Genomic DNA, 20,148 nt, shown 5'->3' with positions numbered 1-20,148 from the left:
ATTGTTTATAAAGTTTTGTTTCAGAGGCGGTTACCAGAGTGGCCCTGGTTTAGATTCCACCTAGAAATAAATTGACACAAAACATTGCTGGGTGCTACATGTTGTTTGGCAGTCCACAGGGTGGGTGAAGAGGGGAGAGGCGTCCAGAGCAGTTAGAGAGATCCTAGTAAGTGACGCAGAGCCAGAGGTGAAAAACAAAGTTCACAGATCATATGTAGGTTTGAATTGATGTTCTTAGCTCAAACAGGTTTTTAAAAAATAATCTTTATAAGCCTCAGAAGATTGCAGCTGAAATGGTTTAAAATCCATTTCAACTCATTTTCCATTCATATAATATGAGAGGAGGGAGTCAATTTCACTCGTTCACTGGAGAAATAGTCTAAGGGTTTCCCTAGTAGGGAAAGAAGTTGATTTCAGCTCAGTCACATATCTCAAGCTTCAAGGGCTGTGTCTGGACTGAGAAGGATTTGCCATCCCCAAGTCCTATCAAACAGGGAGTGTAAATATATTTCAGGGCTGCCTCAGGTACTGGAGTTGCTGTAGAACTTAGACTATAAACAACTATAAGACCAGCTGCCTCTGGACCCCTTGCTGGTGATTTCAGCCTTCCAGATTAGAACTGTATCACTAGCACATTTAAGAGTAAATCCTTCAAGGGGAGAAGATTATGAATCAGTGAGGACTGACTGGCATTTGCCATTGTGAGTGTGTGTGTTTGCGCGTGTGCGGGAGGGGGGCGGGGGGAGACAGAGAGCGAGCATGTTCTCATTAGGGAACGATCTACGATTTGACAGGCTCTCTGCTGCTGCTTCTGCTGCTGCTTCTGCTGCGGCTGTATGGTCTGTCATCAGTTGGAAAGGCTGCAAGGGTTTAGAAGAACCGCAGTTCTGAAGACAGAGCACTGCTAAGTAGTCTCCCTGTCAAACAAAGTAGACGAGGTTTTCTGCAGCGTTGGAAACTCACGCTTAATACTGCCTCATCTACCTGGAAAAGCAGGCAACGCTACAGAGGAAAAGGTAAGAGAAGAAATTGTTCTCTGTTGGGTCTGCAGGGCAGAGGGCACGGGGAGAGGTAGGTTCAAAGGCTTGCTATTTTGTAGCAAAGGGATCTCACCCTTTGAGAGCAGAGGAGGCAGATGCTAATTTTCTGTCAAGCTTGATCATTGAGCCTCTTGGCTTTTTCCCCCCTCGTATCTTTTTCTTCTCCTTTGTACTTTTCCCAAGCATCTGAGAGATGTCTTTGCATTTATTTTTCAGGTAGCAGATATTGTTTCTTTTCTTTTCTTTTTTTCCATTGAGCACCCTTTCAAAACAAGGAGCATTTTCTGTGTCTCTTTTCTTGAGCATTTTTCTCCATTAAGAAAAAAACCAGTCCCTCTTATGGTAAGGTAGTCAAAACAGTTATTCCATCCTACACTGGAGTTGCAATAAAAGGAGTTTTGGGGAGTACATATGAGCCCTATTACTGCAGAAAAATGGGAGGTGAAAGGAGAGGAGAATTACCTGTAAGTGACTGTGACTTGATCAGAATTGGTGATGCTGTGAATGAATATGAATTGTAACTCTTCACAGGGGGAGAGAACCACTGTGATAAAGGCAGGGCACTGGCAAGAAGATGTGTTGAGAAGTGTTTCAGAGAAACCTCAAGCCACTAAAGATGGAAAACGAGACAGTAAGTGAATTGAACCAAACCCAGCTTCAGCCTCGAGCCGTGGTGGCCCTAGAATACCAAGTGGTCACCATCTTACTTGTGCTCATTATTTGTGGTCTGGGCATCGTGGGCAACATCATGGTAGTCCTGGTGGTCATGAGAACCAAGCACATGAGGACGCCCACAAACTGCTACCTGGTGAGTCTAGCAGTAGCTGATCTCATGGTCCTGGTGGCCGCAGGCCTCCCCAACATAACGGACAGTATCTATGGTTCCTGGGTTTATGGCTACGTTGGATGCCTCTGCATTACTTACCTCCAGTACTTGGGCATTAATGCATCCTCTTGTTCAATCACAGCATTTACCATTGAGAGGTACATAGCAATCTGTCACCCCATCAAAGCCCAGTTTCTCTGCACATTTTCCAGAGCCAAAAAGATCATCATCTTTGTCTGGGCTTTCACATCCATTTACTGTATGCTGTGGTTCTTCTTGCTGGATCTCAATATTAGCACCTATAAAGATGCTATTGTGGTGTCCTGTGGCTACAAGATCTCCAGGAATTACTACTCACCTATTTACCTAATGGACTTTGGTGTCTTTTATGTTGTTCCAATGATCCTGGCCACTGTCCTCTATGGATTCATAGCTAGGATCCTCTTCTTAAATCCCATTCCTTCAGATCCTAAAGAAAACTCTAAGACATGGAAAAATGACTCAACCCATCAGAACAAGAATTTGAATTCAAAGACCTCTAGTAGATATTTCAACAGCACAGTATCTTCAAGGAAGCAGGTAAGCAAATCTGAACCTCCAAGTCCACAGAGGAAATGTGGGAGAGAGTTCCCTGTGAGATGGGATCAACTTTGCCCTACTTAGCTAATGGTAAAACTAAAATACAATCATGCAAATGTTTCACAGTGTAAGCTTCTGCTTTACATATTAAATCCACCTCTAAAACAACTGAAGATCTAAAAATAGATGGGAAAATGTTGATAGCACATCAGCAGATACCAGTTCACGTGCTATTAGGATATAAGGAGATATAACAAAACCCCTAGAATTCCACCTTTAAAATGTTTGCGTCTCTCTGAGAAATGTTATCAAAATATTTAGACCATTTCTGGCTTCTATAGGGAGCAGCTGGATATTTTTAAGAATTCTATCGTCTGACAAATATTTGACAAGATAGTTTGAGAAAAGATGAGTCAAAACAGTAATGAAACTGAGAGGGGTTACTGAACTTTTTTTTTTTTTTTAGTCTTAGTGGAGAAAGATTCTGTTACCTTCTCTTCCACCTCCCTACAAAGTGTCCCAGCATGTAGCAGTTCAAAATGCACTTTGCTCAGGAAATGTTCTAATAAAAGGCTAACACCAGGGCTTCCCTGGTGGGGCAGTGGTTGAGAGTCCGCCTGCCGATGCAGGGGACACGGGTTCGTACCCTGGTCCGGGAAGATCCCACATGCCACGGAGCGGCTGGGCCCGTGAGCCATGGCCGCTGAGCCTGTGCATCTGGAGCCTGTGCTCCGCAACGCGAGAGGCCACAACAGTGAGAGGCAAAGGCTAACACCAAGCTCAATTTGTTACAAACAATTATTGAATTTTTTTTAAATGTCTGTTTTTCTTGCTAAGGATTACTAAAAATCCTTTTACGTTTCAGATCACCTGAATGCTCAGGTGGTTACAGTTGAATAATGGTTTTATATGAGTTAAACAAAGGGTTTCACTTTGTTTCAGTAGATATGGTTTATAAGACAATACAGGAATGAAATACTTTTATATCATATGCACATTTACCTATAGTTACACAATTGTTCTAAGTTATCTATGAACTTGGCTTTCAGGTCCTTTTCCTTCTTTGTTAAGCAGAAAAAAAATAGATGGTAAACATCCTCAGAGCTGAAAAGAAAAACTTGAAATCAACAATACTGGCTCTTTCAAATGGGTTGAATTTTCTTTCTGTTTTTTAAAATCCTGCAGGAATGCAGTTCTTCCTATGTGCACAGATAGAAACTGAGTGTGTACTTTTTTTTTTTTTTGCGGTACGCGGTCCTCTCACCGCTGTGGCCTCTCCCGTTGTGGAGCACAGGCTCCGGACGCGCAGGCTCAGCGGCCCTGGCTCACGGGCCTAGCCGCTCCGCGGCAGGTGGGATCCTCCCGGACCGGGGCACGAACCCATGTCCCCTGCATCGGCAGGCAGATTCTTAACCACTGCGCCACCAGGGAAGCCCATGAGTGTACTTTTTAAAGTAAGCACATGAATCATCCACACTATCACTTCCTAAACTCTAGATCAGCTGAAATATGAAGAACTGTAATTGGACATTGGGCACATAGTGAAATAAGTTACTAATAAATGTAGGTGTTTTAGACATGCATGAAATGAATAATGAACTGTCACTAGAAAGAAATATATACAACATTTTAAATGATACCATGATACTTGATTTATATAACATTTAGTATTAAAGATGCCCAGGTGATAGAAAAGACTTGAGCAACTAGGGAAGAGTTGAGCAACTATTGCCAGCTCTTAGATTTCTGTTGTTTGGGTCTAGCAGTACTACCTAATACAAGGCATATTTACTGGGCCTTGTATTGGGCATCTGTTACCCAAAACTTGATTAAGGGAAACTTAGAGAGATCTGTTGGCCATCTGCCAAGACAAACATTAAGAGAGTAAAGAATACAATAAGAGAGTAAAGAATACATACCTCTCAGTTAGAGACTAAACATGGGGTAATGTCTGTAGCAAAGAAGGTCAAGGAGTAGATTCATTCATTAGACTCTAATTTAGATCCTTGTTTTAAATTCTAAAATATTGTTTGTCTGGTCTAATATCTTCCCTTTCAATTATAGTCATTAGCACCTATCAGCATTAATAATGTGCTTCAAATTGCTAATTGTGTTACATGTTCACACTCTTATTTCAAAGCTATTACAAATAGGCTGCCCTTATAGAGGCTGAGTGGTAAGAGAAAAAGCCAAAGATTTGACTCCAAATACCCTGGGCTTTAAAAGGCCAGGGCTCTAATCAAGCTTGGATGTATGACCTTGGGTAAGCAGAACTCTCTGAGCCTCAGTTTCCTCATCTTTAAGGATAAGGATAAATAACAACCAGGGCTGGTGTGAGGGTTTAATGAAATACCTTATGAATGACACCTAAAATAGAGTGTTGGTTCATCTGAATGTTTAATTAGTTTCATTCTGAGTTTTTTTAATATGTTGGCAACTGTAAGGGAAATATTTATTCTTTAAAATATGCATTCACCATTTAAACAAAGATCATTTGTTGAGCAGGTGTGTATATGATATAGAAACTTCTCCAAGAAACTTTTTAATAATTAGGGCATTTGGAATTGTATTCAGAGCATTTGGGGTTGTCACAATAACATCCCTGTCACTTAGCATCAGGAGCCTGGGATGCCAAATGACCTGAAATGTGCTAGACAGCCCTGCACAATGAAGTGCCCTGTTACAAATGTCAAAACACCCTCCTTGAGTAACAAGGGATGCCATATAAATCAAAAGAAGTGTATTGAAGTAATATGTCATGTAATTCAGTCTTGATTATAGATAGGAGGAGAGTTCAGAGAAAAGAAAGGAAATTATGGGTCTAGAGGGATCAGAGAAGCCTTCATGGAAGAGGTGGCATTTGAGAAGGCTCTGGAAGGATGAGGATAATTTGGAAAGTAAAAGTCAAGAGGGACAGCACTTTACACAGAAAGGACATGGCTGGGATGAGAATGGTATGGATTTGGAGAAGGGGTCAGGAAGGGGATTTTTATAGTATGTAGTGATTTGGTTGACTAAAATGAAGTCTTTGGGGAACAGCAAAAAGTACGATTGGATTGATGTGTGTGTGTGTGAGAGAGAGAGAGAAGGAGAATGAGAGAAAGGGCTGTAGAGGGTCCCAGCTATCAGGCAGAGCAGGAGTTTGAACTTAGTGCAGGGACAATGAAGAAAGTGAGTGGTGAGCAGGCGGCAGCAATGAAGAAAGTGATGTTTGGGGACAATAAATCTGACAGCTGTGGACCAGGCAGGATTGGAGGCTGAGAGACTTGTGGCAGAGGGACCACTTTGGAAGTTGTTGGTAGTAATTCAGGCATGAAGTAGTACGACTCTCTATCAGGAGAATGTAAAGTAAGGTGTGAACCAGAGAGAGCTTTCAAAGAAAGAGAGGGTGAGATGTGAACATATCAGATACAAAGGATGAAGAGGGAACAATTCAATGTGGCTTCAGGGTTCCGAGTTTGGAAGAGCGGTAGTGCCTCCAATGAATGGAATGAGAGCCATGAAGGGGAGTCAGTTTTGTCCAAAATCAGTGACCCTTTGATCTGGCTCTTCCTCTTCTGAAACGGTTCTTTTCTTAAACCTTCCAAAGGTTCTAACTCCACCTCCTATAACCCAAGGACTATTATTCTAATATTTTCTCTGCATGTTTTTTCTTTCAGGCAATTTTAATGTACGTTTTAATAAATATTCTGTCTGGACCAGGTCTTTCTAACCAAGTAATGAAAGTTAAATGTGCATAGCCTAAAAGAACTACTTTTTAAGAAGAAATAAGAGAGTATTTATATGTAAGGGACAAGTTTGGGGTTTTTGTTCATTCATTTGTTTGCTTTTAACTTATATCCCCTATGCAGAAAATTCAGACCAGAATCTTTTTTCTTCCTATTATTCAGATTCAATTATGTTTTAGGAAACCAACTAAATATTTGGTAAATTCAATGAAACAAATTACTCAGAATAATGGCTTGGAATTGTGTAGACAAAAGAATTATCTGATTGACGAAATCTTTTGCTTTACAATTGGCTGTGATGATAATGGAGACATGGTTTAAATGATCACATTTTTCCCATTTCAGCTCTACACACTCCCAAAAGATCTCTCTCTGTTCAGTCAGTTCAGGTGTTCAGCACTGTGTAGATAAAATATCTTTATCATTGACTGCATATATCAAAGGGATTGATTGGATCTTTCAGTATTTTGGAGACACAGAAATATCTTGGTAAAGGACTACACTATGGATAAACACATTCAATTCAAATATATTATTTCCACAGGATACGGGGTATGCAGGATATTTTACAGATCAGGCTATCAGTTTCATTTTCAGCTGAGTCACACTAACATACTTTTTTGTTTGTTTTTTACAGTATATCTGGTGGGAAACTGTGCAACATAGTCCAAGTAGCAACTCCAAAAGTTTATGGCAAAATTTTCATTATGGATTTTGTTTGGCTTAAAAAGCCTTTGAAATGCCAAACAGTCTTTGTTTCCATAAATTTCTTAAAAGCCTTCTACCTTCCTAGAGGAATGTTGGTAGCCCAAGAGACAAAGGCAGCTTTCCTTTTAAAGCAATATGTGCCTTTTGTTGCTGTTGTTGCTGTTATCGCTGCTGATGATAGAAAAGCAGTCATGTATTATGGAAAACACAGAAAACTAGGAATAAGCAAAAAGGCATCCTTTACCCCACCTCTCAAAACCCACAATTTTATTAGCATTTAGTCATATTTATTTTCATGTTTTCACTTGATCTTTTTATATCATTATAGTCAATATACAGATATATAATTTTATATGCTGTTTTTACACAAAATGTGAAATTAATCTTCTCAAGGATAGCACAGAGTAAAAGAAAATGGATAAGATTGTGAGTCAGTTTTTCTCAGCCGCAGTTTTCTCATTAATAAAATGATACTAACAATTCCTCATGGAGTTACTCAAATCAGATGAGATGCATCAGACAAAATTTGTGGGTTTTTTTTTTTTTGTCTCTCCTCCCTCCTGTACCATCAGCTACCCTTCCATCAGTCCTTTACTTCTCAGTGACTTCCATTCCCCTAGGCAGCCTCCTGACTCTGACTCTGAGTAAACCGAGTAGGATGTGCTCATGGAAAATTAAGAATTCTGCCACAGGTGTGGCAAAAAACAACAAAAAAGAGTGTATTAATGATACTAAACTCTCCAGCATTAGGCCTAAATCAGAGGTTCCTCAAGTTTACTGGGACTGTTTTTGTACTGTTTTCACAGGTCCACCTTTCATTTTTAATTGTTTTATTTGTTCCATTTTTCTGGGTTCAACTATATCCTTAATAGTACAAAGATCTCTTAGATGGGAAAAAAGTGCAATTTTTGTAACTTAGCACACAGTTATCTAAGTGTGCAATCTTATTTTATTATTAAAGAAAAGTTTTCCAATTCACATCCTATATAAGGAAAAACTACATATGTCATAAATTGCCTCAGTGAAAGTGCCCTGCAGTTACACGTTTTGTGTCCTTTGGTTAGATGAGCGCACATTGTGTATTCCCAATTTTATGCCTGCAGCTTTGAGACATAATTTCACCAGTAAAGAAATATAAATTTTCCTGTATGCCTACAAAAAGGAAAAACCTGCACTCGTACAGAATTCTTGATTTTACCACACACCAAGAAACACCTTAAAATCAGCTAACCTTGAAAATGACAAACTATATTTCTTTACGTAGCCTCTTGTGAATTCTTCAAATTGCAGGTATTCCAAGTTCCAGACAGATTAAGTCTGGGCCGTAACCATGTTCTTAGTCTCCTTTACTTTTTTTATGAGTTGGGGGAAGGGTGAGAGGTATAAAGCTAGAGCTAGGTCAACATCCAGCAGAATTTTGCAGTAGGTCACTTTATATTCACTATCCTCCTCACCTTAATGAAACATTCACTCACAACCCTAAAAGCACCTAGTGCTGTCCTAGGTGGGGGCTACGGGGATACAGAAAGACACACTCTTCATCTTCAAGGAGCTCACTACTGGCCATGTACACAAATAATCCTGAGCAGACCATTATGTTCTACAGCAGAGGACAAAGCCTCCATGAGGGGAAAAGCAAAATGGCGGAGAATGGAGGAAAGCTCTATGGAGAACATGGCATTGATCTGGGCCTGTAAAGATGGGCAGAATGTCTAAAAGCAGCAATAAGGAGACAGAGAGAAAAGGAAGAAAGTTCAACAGAAAGAGAGGAATAGATAGGGGAGGGACTGGACACGTTCAAGGAGAGAGTAGTCTAGTATCATTGAAGTGGGGCAATGAAAGTGAACTGTCTACTGAGGGAAGCCTGAACCAGATTGTGGTCCTGCTATATCTAACTCCCATCTCTCCTCCCCATCCTTGACCTTTGTCACTCTACCTACTTACACCCACACCCATGATTACAACTCCCAACTATGAGAGTCTAGTACACAGCTCTAGCAAAGACATCTTCCTGACCCCTACGCCTAATTGAGTTTTGGACATCGTGTAATTACATCAAATCCAATATGTCTAAAACTAAATCCATTCTTTTTTCCTTTGTAAACCCCTACCTCTTTTTTTCTTTCCTATTTTAGATTCCCAAGCCACAAATCTAGGAGTCCTTCTAAGTTCTTTTCTGTCCTATATACTCACCCCAAATCCAAGTAATAGTCAAGTGCTAGTGACTCTAGCTGATAACTCATTATTTGACCTACTCCATCACACTACCATTGTCCTAGTTCACTATTTCTCACCTGCTCTATTTCAGGACACACCTCACCAAGCCTCTCTGACTCCCATTCCTCTGTCCCCCCACATCATTCTGCACATTTCTCACTAGGGGGTTTCTCTAACAAACAGATATGTTATTAAAATGCTTTAAAGTTCCCGGAGGCCTAGAGTTTAAACATCTTAGCATAACAAGTAAGATCCTGGCTCCTTTATATGTTTTTAGCTTCATCATTTATGGCTTTCCTAACTCAGACTTTATGCTCCGGTGATACTGAATTATTTGTAGTTCTCTGAACTTGCTATGTTCTCTCAGCCAAAATACCTTTCATCTGGCAAACTCTCAATTATCATCCAAGTCTCAGATCAAACAGTGCCCCCCATGCATCCCATCAAGCCTTCCCTGAATGTCTCAGGCAGATCTATGTAACTGGATGCCTAGCTATAACCATGTGTGTTAGGTATTCTACCTATGTGTCTGCAGTACATTGCATATACTTCTGGTTTAGTAATTCTTATGTATCATAATTGTTACCTGTTGGTCTTCCCATTGCCACTAACATCTGTAACAGTAGGGCCCGTATCCCCAGTGCCCTCAGCACTGAATTTGGCATGTCACAGGCTCCCAGAAGAGTTTATAGATAGTCGTGTGTTGCAGCCAAAGAGTACAGGCTTTGCAATACAGCAGGTGGCTAGCATTTCTTCCCAAACCTATGTTCAGTGACATCACACTGGTTGCTTAAAATTGGTCATGGTTGGAGTACTAACACTGCAGAAATCAGCAAATATGACATTTCAGGGCCCCTCCCTTTTTTTGTGGAGAGCCAGTTGTTAAATACTGATCAGTATACTTCTCTCTATGTGCATATCACACATAATAAATGAAAGTGTAAAAGAGTATATACACGAATACTTTGGAGCTAAGTCAATTCCAACACTCTATTTTGCTCCCTGAAAAATTATTGTGTATTTATTCCATATCCTTCACTGATTTTAATTAAAATTTATTGTCTTTTATTGAATGTCTTTTGAATTCCAAAACAGAAAAACTAGCAACCAGCTAGTATGATAGTGAGTTTGTTACTAGATAAGACTTTTGAGCAAGATTTCCACCTTCCAGACAGAACAGACTGACTTAGAAACATGGCGGACTCAAATCATAATTTACTTTTTGTACAGAATCCTGTTGGCTTTCCAAAGAGCCTTTCAGATATCCTCCCCAATGAGAGAGGTACATTAGACTGAATGCACAGAGATGCAGAGGGATAGCAACTTAAGGAAGGAAACAGTGTGAGCAGAAGTATTAAGATGAGAATAAATCTATCCAAGCACTCCTATGTGGCTAATTTTCCTAAAACAATTTGCACACATCATCTTCTTTCAAAAAGAAACATCCCCAATCTCCTCTGACTGGCTTTCAAAGCCCTCTAAAATCTGACCTTTTCATCATTTTTCTGGCTTTGTTCATCCATTGTTTCTTTAATTTAATAGACAATTATTGAGCACCAATTTCATGTCAGGCATTACTCCAGAAAACCAATAATAATCACTGTCTTATGGGAACTTTCTGTAAAATACAAAAGATCACCTTTCAAAAATGGTGATAGTATTGGGGTAGTATTTTTGTTTTTTTCAGATATATACTCAGGAGTGGAATTGCTAGGTCATATGGTAGCTCTATTTTTAATTTTTTGAGAAACCTCCATACTGTTTTCCACTGTGGCTGCAGCAAGTTACATTCCCACCAGCAGTGCACAAGGGTCTCCTTTTCTCTACATCCTCACCAACATTTGTTATTTGTGGTCTTTTTGATGATAGCCATTCTGACAGGTGTGAAAAAACAAAAACACTAATTTGAAAAGATACATGCACCTCAATGTTCATAGCAGCATTATTTACAATTGCCAAGATATGGAAGCAACCTAAGCATTCATCAACAATTGAATGGATAAAGAAGATATGGTACATATATACAATGGAATATTACTCAGCCATAAAAAAAAGAATGAAATCTTGCAATTTGCAGCAACATGGATGGACTTGGAGGGTATTATGCTAAGTGATATGTCAGACAGAGAAAGATAAATACTGTATGATATCAGTTATATGTGGAATCTAAAAAGTAAAACAAATCAGTGAATATAACAAAAAAGACAGACTCACAGATATAGAGAACAATCTAGTGGTTACCAGTGGGGGGAGGAAAAGGGAGTGGGGAAAGTTAGGGTTAGGGGATTAAGAGGTACAAACTATTATGTATAAAATAATCTACAAAGATATATTGTACAGCACAGGGAATATAGACAATATTTTATAATAACTATAAATAGAGTATAACCTTTAAATATTGTGAATCACTATATGGTACACCTGTAACTTATATAATATTGTACATCAACTATAATTTTTTTTAAGTTGAAAAAAACAGTTGGAAAATACAAAGTTAGGCTGTACAGTGTGCAGAAGAGGCAACAAGGAATGAGTGAACACCATACATAAGGCTGGAGAGCAGGCCCTCAACAGAGAAGAGTCACTTCACTTTAGAAAAATGAGTAGGTGTTCGCCAGGCCAACGTGAAACCAGCAGAATTTATGTAGCCAAGCAGAGCCCAGGGTAAGACCTTGGAAGTCCCTGTGTGCCACTGAAAGCAACTAAATCTGGTTCTAAGGCACCAGGGAACCACTGAAGAACTCTAATAAGGACAGTGGCAAACTGGATTTGACTTTCGGGAACTTCACTCATAAAATTTTACAATGAAGCCAGCCCATAACCAGGGAAACAGAAATGAGGCTTTTGCAATCCGAGCAAAAAGCAAAGAAGACTTGAATTAGGGCGTAAGAGTAGAGAAGTCTAGGAAGGATATACAAGAGTTAAATCAGTGGAATTTAACTACTAATTTGGCAAATGAAAAAGAGGTTCCTAAAGTGAGTCCCAGATTCTCACCTGGAGTGACTGGGCAGGCAGTGGTGTTAGCAAGCATGGCACAGAATACAAGAGGAAGAACAGTCTTAACTATATTTACTCCTTCCGCATAGAAGGGCGTGTCTCACTAGATTCCCCCATGTATAATAAGCTCATTTGATTTTGCAACCTTGCTCATGTAATTTTTCCCACCTGTAGAGCCCTCCCCACTCTTCATACCTCCCACCTCTCTGAAAAGCTCAAGTTCCCAGCTCAGGCTGCAGTTAGAGCCAGGGGTTCCGTACATTGGACATCTACCTGAAGGCAGAGTCTAGCATGAGCTCTAGACTCAGAAAAACGTAAGTTCAATTCTACTTCCTATCTCTGTAACTTTGGATACGTTATTTTACTCCTTGATACTTGTTTGTTCAAATGTAACATGGGATACTAATGATACCCACTCATAGGGTTGCTGTGAGGAAATGCTTAGTACATAGTAAGCGTTTAAAAATGCTTATTTACTACATTTAAATTATATGCTCTAGTTAAAATATTATTTACCCTGCCTTATTCATGAAATAGCAAAAAATACAGACTGGTAATTCCCCAAAACGACAAAGTTTGGAGGTTATAATAGAGGTTGATCTTCCAGGCTGATCTAACAGCATATTCATAAGATCAAATTAATATTTCTTGAGCTCTGCTATGTGCCCAGAGAGAAATACATTAAGTTTATATGAACTAACTCAATATATCTTCACAACAATCCTGAGAAGCAGGAGCTAACTGTAGAAGAGAATTTGGAGGCAAGTGAATGCAAAGTGACCTGCTGGTTGTAGCAAAGCCAGAATGTTGACCCAGCACACCTGCTCCATTTCAACCACAGGGCAAGAGAAAATCAAATAAAGGTGAGACTGGTGAGGGCTAAAGTAAGTTTCCTGGAGGTGGATGTTTGGGCCGGGTTAAAGAGACTGAGAGGAAAGAGGTCGTTCCAGATAAAGGAGGGAGATGGGAAGGATATGACAGTATTATCAACAGGAGAAAAAAGCTCAGAATTTTAAAAAGCATTTTCTGTCTGAGGAATAGTAATGAGATTAGTCAGATGTGGGCCAAAAGTTTATGGGAAATAAATTTGGAGGACATGCAGACTGGGGCTGGAACAGTGAGGCCAGAAAACCAAGCACAGGACCACCACCTGCCTCCCCAAGCCCATCATCAGGCTGGTGACCAACACCAAGGAAATCACATTCTATAGGGCGCAGCTATCCCAGCCTTGGAGTTTCCCTTCCAATGGGCCCTCGTTAACCTCTGCTGATCCATTTACAGGACCATCACCGGTTCCCTCCTTTCATGCCTATTTCAAAACTTTCTACTCTCCTGAAGTTGTCACACCTGGAATTTTTTTCCCTCTGAAATCCGCCCCCAACATCCAACCTCTCCTCTCTAATGCTACTTCCTTAATTCCAGTCTCATCATGTCATCCCTGCACTGTAGACCAGGAGGCTGGTCTCTCTGCCTCGCCAAACTGTTGCATAAGCATCCTAACCAACTTCCCTGCCTCTTAGTTGCCCTCTTCCAATTCATCCCCCAGGGTGCTGCTAGAATCATCTAAAATGCAAACTTGATAACAGCATCATGCTGCCTGAAGTCTTCCAATATCCTTTTTCCCTATAGGTTTAAATCCAAGGTCATAATAATAGCACACTGGGACATTTATGTTCTGCTCCCCACTTACTTTCTCAAGCTTATCCCCTTTCTGTCCCCAACATACCATTCTACAAGCAGTTTCCTTATCTGGCCACACTCTTTCCTACCTCCAAGCCAGTGTGCATACTCCCCCTGCCACGAGCATTCCATACAGATGCAAGAACAAAATGCTACAAATGGGAGGGACAAACACCAGTCCCTGCCAATGGAGAAAAAGGAAGCCTGCTCTGCGTCATGACCTATGAGAGGGTCAAATGAGGGCCTGCGCGCACCGCATTGCTGTAGTAATTTGTTCAAATGTCTCTCCCACCAGATTGTGTATCCCACAAGGGCAGAAACATTATCCCATTCATTTTTGTGTCCACAGTGCCTGTCATGGCGCCTAGGGACATACTGATAAATGACTAAACTAGTAAAGACTGGATATAAAGGTAGAAGGGTCAAGTATGACTCCAAAGATTTTTTCAGGAGACCAAAAATGGTAAAATTGTTGAAAGAAATGTTAAGGGAAAGGATGTTAAAAACACTGTCAGAAATCTTTAGCTTAAGATGAGGATATGGAAATTTTACATTGTAAGTATTTAGGATTTGGAAAAATTTAGACTGTTGAGTAGTCAGAATCAGATATGTGCATTTATGAACCAATAGAATAAAGGAAAGAAGGTATGACTAGGGTTGAATTTATTTATTTATTTATTTATCTATCCTTTTTATTGAACTACAGTTGACATACAATATTGTATTCATTTCAGATGTACAACATAGTTATTCAACATTTACATACATTATTAATTGATTACCACTATAAGTCTAGTAACCATCAGTCACCATACAAAGCTGTTACAATATTACAGACTATATTTCCTATGCTGTACATTACATCCCTGTAACTTATTTATTTTATAACTGGAAATTTATACCTCTTAATCCTCTTTACTTATTTCACCCGACACCCCACCACCCTACCCTTTGCTAACCACCAGTTTGTTCTCTGTATCTATGACTCTGTTTCTGTTTTATTTTGTTTGTTGTTTTCTTTTTAGATTTCACACACAAGCATACTTCATTTTTTGCACTTCACACGTATTGCAATTTTTGCAAATTGAAGTTTTGTGGCAACCCTGGGTTGTTGGATGATGGTTAGCATTTTTTAGCAGTAAAGAATTAATTAAGGTATGTATATTGGTTTCTTTTAGACAAAATGCTATTGCACACTTAATAGACTACAGTATAGTGTAAACAAATTTTATATGCCCTGGGAAACCAAAAAATACATGTAACTCGCTTTATTGTGATATTCTCTTTATTGCCATGGTCTAGAACCAAGCCCACAATAGCTCTGAGGTATGCCTGTATAAGTGAAGTCATATAGTATTTGTCTTTCTCTGTCCCACTTATTTCACTTGGCATAATACCCTCTAGGTCCATCCATGTGTTGCAAATGGCAAGACATCATTCTTTTTTAAGGCTGAGTAATATTCTATTATATATAATAGATACATTATATATATATATATATGTATATATATATCACATCCTCTATCCATTAATCTGTGGATGGATATTTATGTTTCCATATCTTGGCTATTGTAAATAATGCCTCACTGAACATAGGGGTGCATATATCTTTCGGAATTAGTGTTTTTGTTTTCTTCAGATAAATACCCAGAACCAGAAGTGGAATTGCTGGATCATACAGTAATTCTATTTTTAATTTTTTGAGGACCCACCATACTGTCTTCTAAGCTGGGTGCACTAATTTATAATCCCACCAACAGTGCACCAGTGTTCCTTTTTCTCCACATCCTTGACAACACTTGGTATTTTTTTTTAATTAATTAATTTACTTATTTATTTATTTATGCTGGCTGTGTTGGGTCTTAATTTCTGTACGAGGGCTCTCTCTAGTTGTGGCGAGCAGGGGCCACTCTTCATCGCGGTGCGCAGGCCTCTCACTGTCGCAGCCTCCCTCGTTGCGGAGCACAGGCTCCAGACGCACAGGCTCAGTAGCTGTGGCTCACGGGACCAGTTGCTCCGCAGCATGGGGGATCCTCCCAGACCAGGGCTCGAACCCGTGTCCCCTGCATTGTCAGGCAGACTCTCAACCACTGCGCCACCAGGGAAGCCCACCAACACTTGTTATTTGTTGTCTTCTTGATAATAGCCATTGTGACAGGTATGAGGTGATACCTCAATGTGGTTTTGATTTGCATTTCCCTCATATCAGTGCTGTTGAGCTTCTTTTCATGTGCCTGTTGGCCATCTTTATGTCTTCCTTGAAAAATGTCTATTCAGCTTCTCTGTCCATTTTTTTTAATCAGGTTGTTCTGTTTTCTTGATGTTGAGTTGTATGAGCTCTTTGTATATTTTGGATATTAACCCCTTATCAGATATGTCATTTGCAAATATCTTCTCCCATTCAGTACTCAGCCTTTTCTTCTCGTTGATGGTTTCCCTCACTATGCAAAAACTTTTTAGTTTGTCGTAGTCCCATTTGTCTAGTTTTGTCATTGTTGCCCTTGCCTAAGGAAACAGATCTAAAAAAGTATTGCTAAGACTGATGTCAGAGTGTACTCTAGAAGTTTTATGGTTTCAGGTCTTACATTTAAATCTTTAATCTATTTTGAGTTTATTTTTATATGTGGTGTAAGAAAATGGTCCAGTTTCATTCTTTTTAATGTAGCTGTCTTGTTCTCCCAACACCATTTATTGAAGGGGCCTTCTTTTCCCCACTGTTTATTCTTGCCTCTTTTGTCGTAGATTAATTGACCACATAAGTGTGGGTGCATTTCTGGGCTCTCTATTTTGTTCCACTGGTCTATGTGTCTGTTTTGGTGCCAGTACTATACAGTCTTGATTACTATAGATTTGTAGTATAGTTTGAAATCAGGGAGTGTGATACCTCTAGCTTTCTTTTTGTTTCTTAAGATTGCTTTGGCTATTTGCATTCTGTTGTGGTTCCATACAAATTTTAGGTTTATTTGCTTTAGTTCTGTGAAAAATGCCACTGATGTTTTGATAGGAATTGCATTTAATCTGTAGATTACTTTGTACATTTTATCAATATTAATTATTCCAATCCATGAGCACTATATATCTTTCCAGTTTGTGTCATCTTCATTATCTTTCATCAGTGTCTTATAGTTTTCAGAGTAGAGGTCTTTCATCTTCTTGGTTAAACTTATTCCTAAGTATTTTATTCTTTTTGATGCAATTGTAAGTGGGAGTGTTTTTTTAATTTCTCTTTCTGATAGTTTGTTATTAGTGCATAGAAATGCAAAAGATTTCTGTATTGATTTTATATCCTGCAACTTTACTGAATTCATTTATTAGTTCTAATAGTTTTGGGGTAAAGTCCTTAGAATTTTCTATATATAGTACCATATAATCTGAAAACAGCAGCAGTTTTAATTCTTTCTTTCTAATTTGATGACTTTTATCTCTTTTCTTGTCTGATAGCTGTGGCTAGGAATTCTAATACTGTGTTGAATAAAAGTAGTTATTGATAGAGGACATCCCTGTCTTGTTCTCAATCTTAGAAGAAAAGTTTCAGATTTTTACCATAATGTTAACTATGGGTTGTCATATATGGCCTTTATTATGTTGAGTAATATTCTCTCTATATCCACTTTGTTAAGAGCTTTTAGCATGAATGAATGTTGAATTTTGTTAAATGCTTTTTCTGCATTTATCAAGGTGATTATATGATTTTTATTCTTCAATTTGCTTATATGGTATATCATTTTGATTGATTTTTGGATACTGAACCATCATCCTTGCATCCCTATAATAATAAATCCCTCTTAATCATGGTATATGATCCTTTTAATGTACTGTTGAATTCAGTTTGCTACTCCCCCTACCCCACATTGTACGTTTTTTACATTGTATTTTACATATTTTTATTTTGTTTGTTGCTTAACTAATTATTTTAGGTATAGATGATTTTTACTACTTTTGTCTTTCAGTCTTCATGCTGGCTTTATAGATAGTCGACCCACCACATTTATTGTATGCTTGCCTTTACTAGTAAAATTTTTTCTTTTATAATTTTTTTGTTTCTTGTTATGGCATTTTCTTTTCTGTTTAAAGAAGTACTTTAACATTTTTTGTAAGACTGGTTTAGTAGTGATGAACTCCTTTAACTTTTGCTTCTCTGGGAAACTATTTATCTCTCTTTCAGTTCTGAATTGTAACCTTGCCAGGTGGAATATTCTTGGTTATAAGTGTTTCTTTCTTTTAGTACTTTGAATACATCATGCCAATCCCTTCTGGCCCATAAAATTTCTTCTGAAAATTTAGCTGATAGACTTATGGGGATTCCCTTGTACATAACTAGTTTTTTTCTCTTGCTGATTTTAAGATTCTTTCTTTATCTTTAACTTTTGATAATTTAATTATAATGTGTCTTGGTGTGGGTCTCTTTCAATTCATCTCATTTGGGTGTCTCTGCCTCCTGGACTTGATTGTCTGTTTCCTTTAACAGGTTAGGGAATTTTCAGCCATAATTTCTTCCAGTAGGTTTCTGTCTTTTTCTCTCTTTTTTCTCCTTCTGGGACCCCTATAATGTGAATGTTAGTACACTTGATGTTGTTCCAAAGGTCTCTAAACTATCCTCATTTTTTAAACTATTCTTTTTTCTTTTTGCTGTTCTAATTGGGTGATTTCCATTACCCTGTCTTTCAGAACAATGATCCATTCTTTTGCATCCTCTAAATAGCTGTTTATTCCCTCTAGTGTATTTTTTAGTTCTAGTTAGTTACTAAAAAATACTGATTGGTTCTTTTTTTATAGTTTCTACCTCTTTGTTGAAGTTCTCACTGAGTTCATCCATTCTACTCCTGTTGTAATCATCTTTACAACACTATTACTTTGAACTCTTTATCTGGTAAATTCCTTATCTCTGTTTCATTTAGTTCTTTTTCTGAGGTTTTTTCTTATTCTTTCATTTGGAAGGTATTTCTTTGTCTCCTCATTTTGCCTAACTTTCTGCGTTTGTTTCTGTATATTATATATATCAGCTATGTCTCCCAGTCTTGAAAGGATGGCCTTATGTAGAAGGTGTTCTGTGGGGCTCAATGGTACGATCTCACCTAGTCAAAAGAGGCAGGTGCTCCAGGGGTATCCCCTGTGTGGGATGTGCATGTCCTCCTACTGTGATAGAGCCATGATAGCTGCAGACCTCTTGGTGGACAGAGTTGGTTCCCAGGCCAGCTAGCTGTGTGGGTTAGCCACAACTGCTGCAGACTCCCTGGTGGACAGGGCTGGTCCCTGTCCCAAATATCTACAAAACCTGTCTGTAACTGCTGCAGGCATGCTGATATGAGGGCTGGCCCTCAGTGCAGCTGGCTGGGAGGTCCAACCTCGATTGCTGCTGGTACATCGATTTGTAGGGCTGGCTTCCTGTAGCTGAAGCCACTTTGAAGGGGCACTTTGCCAGCTAGAATAGCCTGACAGGTTGGGGAGGACAAGAGCCACTTCAGAGGGGCCAGCCAGGACAGGTGGGTTGAGTGAGGTGGGTCCCAGAGAACACCAGGGTGGGGAGCACGGTTTTAGCTAGGTTGATGGAGTGTGACAGAAATGGCACTTGCCAGCGCTGGGCCAGCTAGGTGAAAGGCAAGTAAAAGAAAACTGGCACCCACCAGTGCTTTCGTCCCCAGAGGAAGTGCCGCCAGATACCTGTGCCTCCGGTACCTGCCTTTATGTTAGTCAATGATTCTCCTTTGTATATGACCCAGGTTCTTTTCAAGCTGCTGCCTCTGTGCTGGGATTCAGAGGGAACGAGTTTATGTGCAAGCCCTTTAAGAGTGAAATCTCAGTTTTCCACAGCCCTCCAGCTCTCCGGGCCATAAGGCCCTCTGGATTTCAAAGCCAGCTGTTTTGGGGGCTCATCTTCCCGGCGCAGGACCCCTGGGCTGAGGAGCCCAGTGTAAGGCTCAGACCCCTAGCTCCTCAGAGGGGAATTCCATGGTTGTGATATCCCTCCCACGTGTGGGTCACTGCCCTGGGGTCGTGGGTTCTGACTGGACCACATCTCTGCCCCTCCTACCCATCTCGATGTGGCCTTTTCTTTATACCCTTAGTTGTAGAAAAGCTGTCCTGCTAGTCTTCAGGTTGTTCTCAGAGACACTTGTTCTCTATATAGTTGTAGTTTGGGTGTGTCCCTGGGAGGAGGTGAGCTCAGGGTCTTCCTACTCCACCATCTTGATCCGGACTCTGGCTAGAGTTGAATTTTTTAAAATGGAAGGACAGACTGACAAAAACCTAGTTCTGGAGGAATGTCTGCATTTAGGAGGCTAGAAGATGACTGGATTCTTTGCTACAGATTAAAAAAAAAACACCACACACAATTTCCCTGTCCTCGAACAGCCAGAGTGTCAAAGGCATAGCT

The 20,148-nt window shown here is 39.6% G+C and overlaps 1 protein-coding gene across 1 annotated transcript in view; it reads left to right on the top strand.

Moving 5' to 3' along the window:
- The first annotated feature begins 760 nt into the window (after positions 1-760).
- The window catches only part of TRHR (thyrotropin releasing hormone receptor), a 54,911-nt gene continuing 35,523 nt past the window's right edge, over positions 761-20,148 (top strand). The window contains exons 1-2 of the mRNA XM_029222417.1: positions 761-1,016; positions 1,572-2,445. Of these exons, the coding sequence (XP_029078250.1) occupies positions 1,657-2,445 (789 nt within the window). The 5' untranslated portion in view covers positions 761-1,016; positions 1,572-1,656. The remainder of the gene's footprint in view (positions 1,017-1,571; positions 2,446-20,148) is intronic.

Source organism: Monodon monoceros, unplaced genomic scaffold (assembly GCF_005190385.1).
Source record: "Monodon monoceros isolate NGI ecotype Baffin Bay Population unplaced genomic scaffold, NGI_Narwhal_1 Super_Scaffold_14, whole genome shotgun sequence".
NCBI classification, from domain to species: domain Eukaryota; kingdom Metazoa; phylum Chordata; class Mammalia; order Artiodactyla; family Monodontidae; genus Monodon; species Monodon monoceros.
The sequence above is the reverse complement of the archived record's forward strand: the minus strand, read 5'-3'. Positions and strand labels throughout refer to the sequence as shown.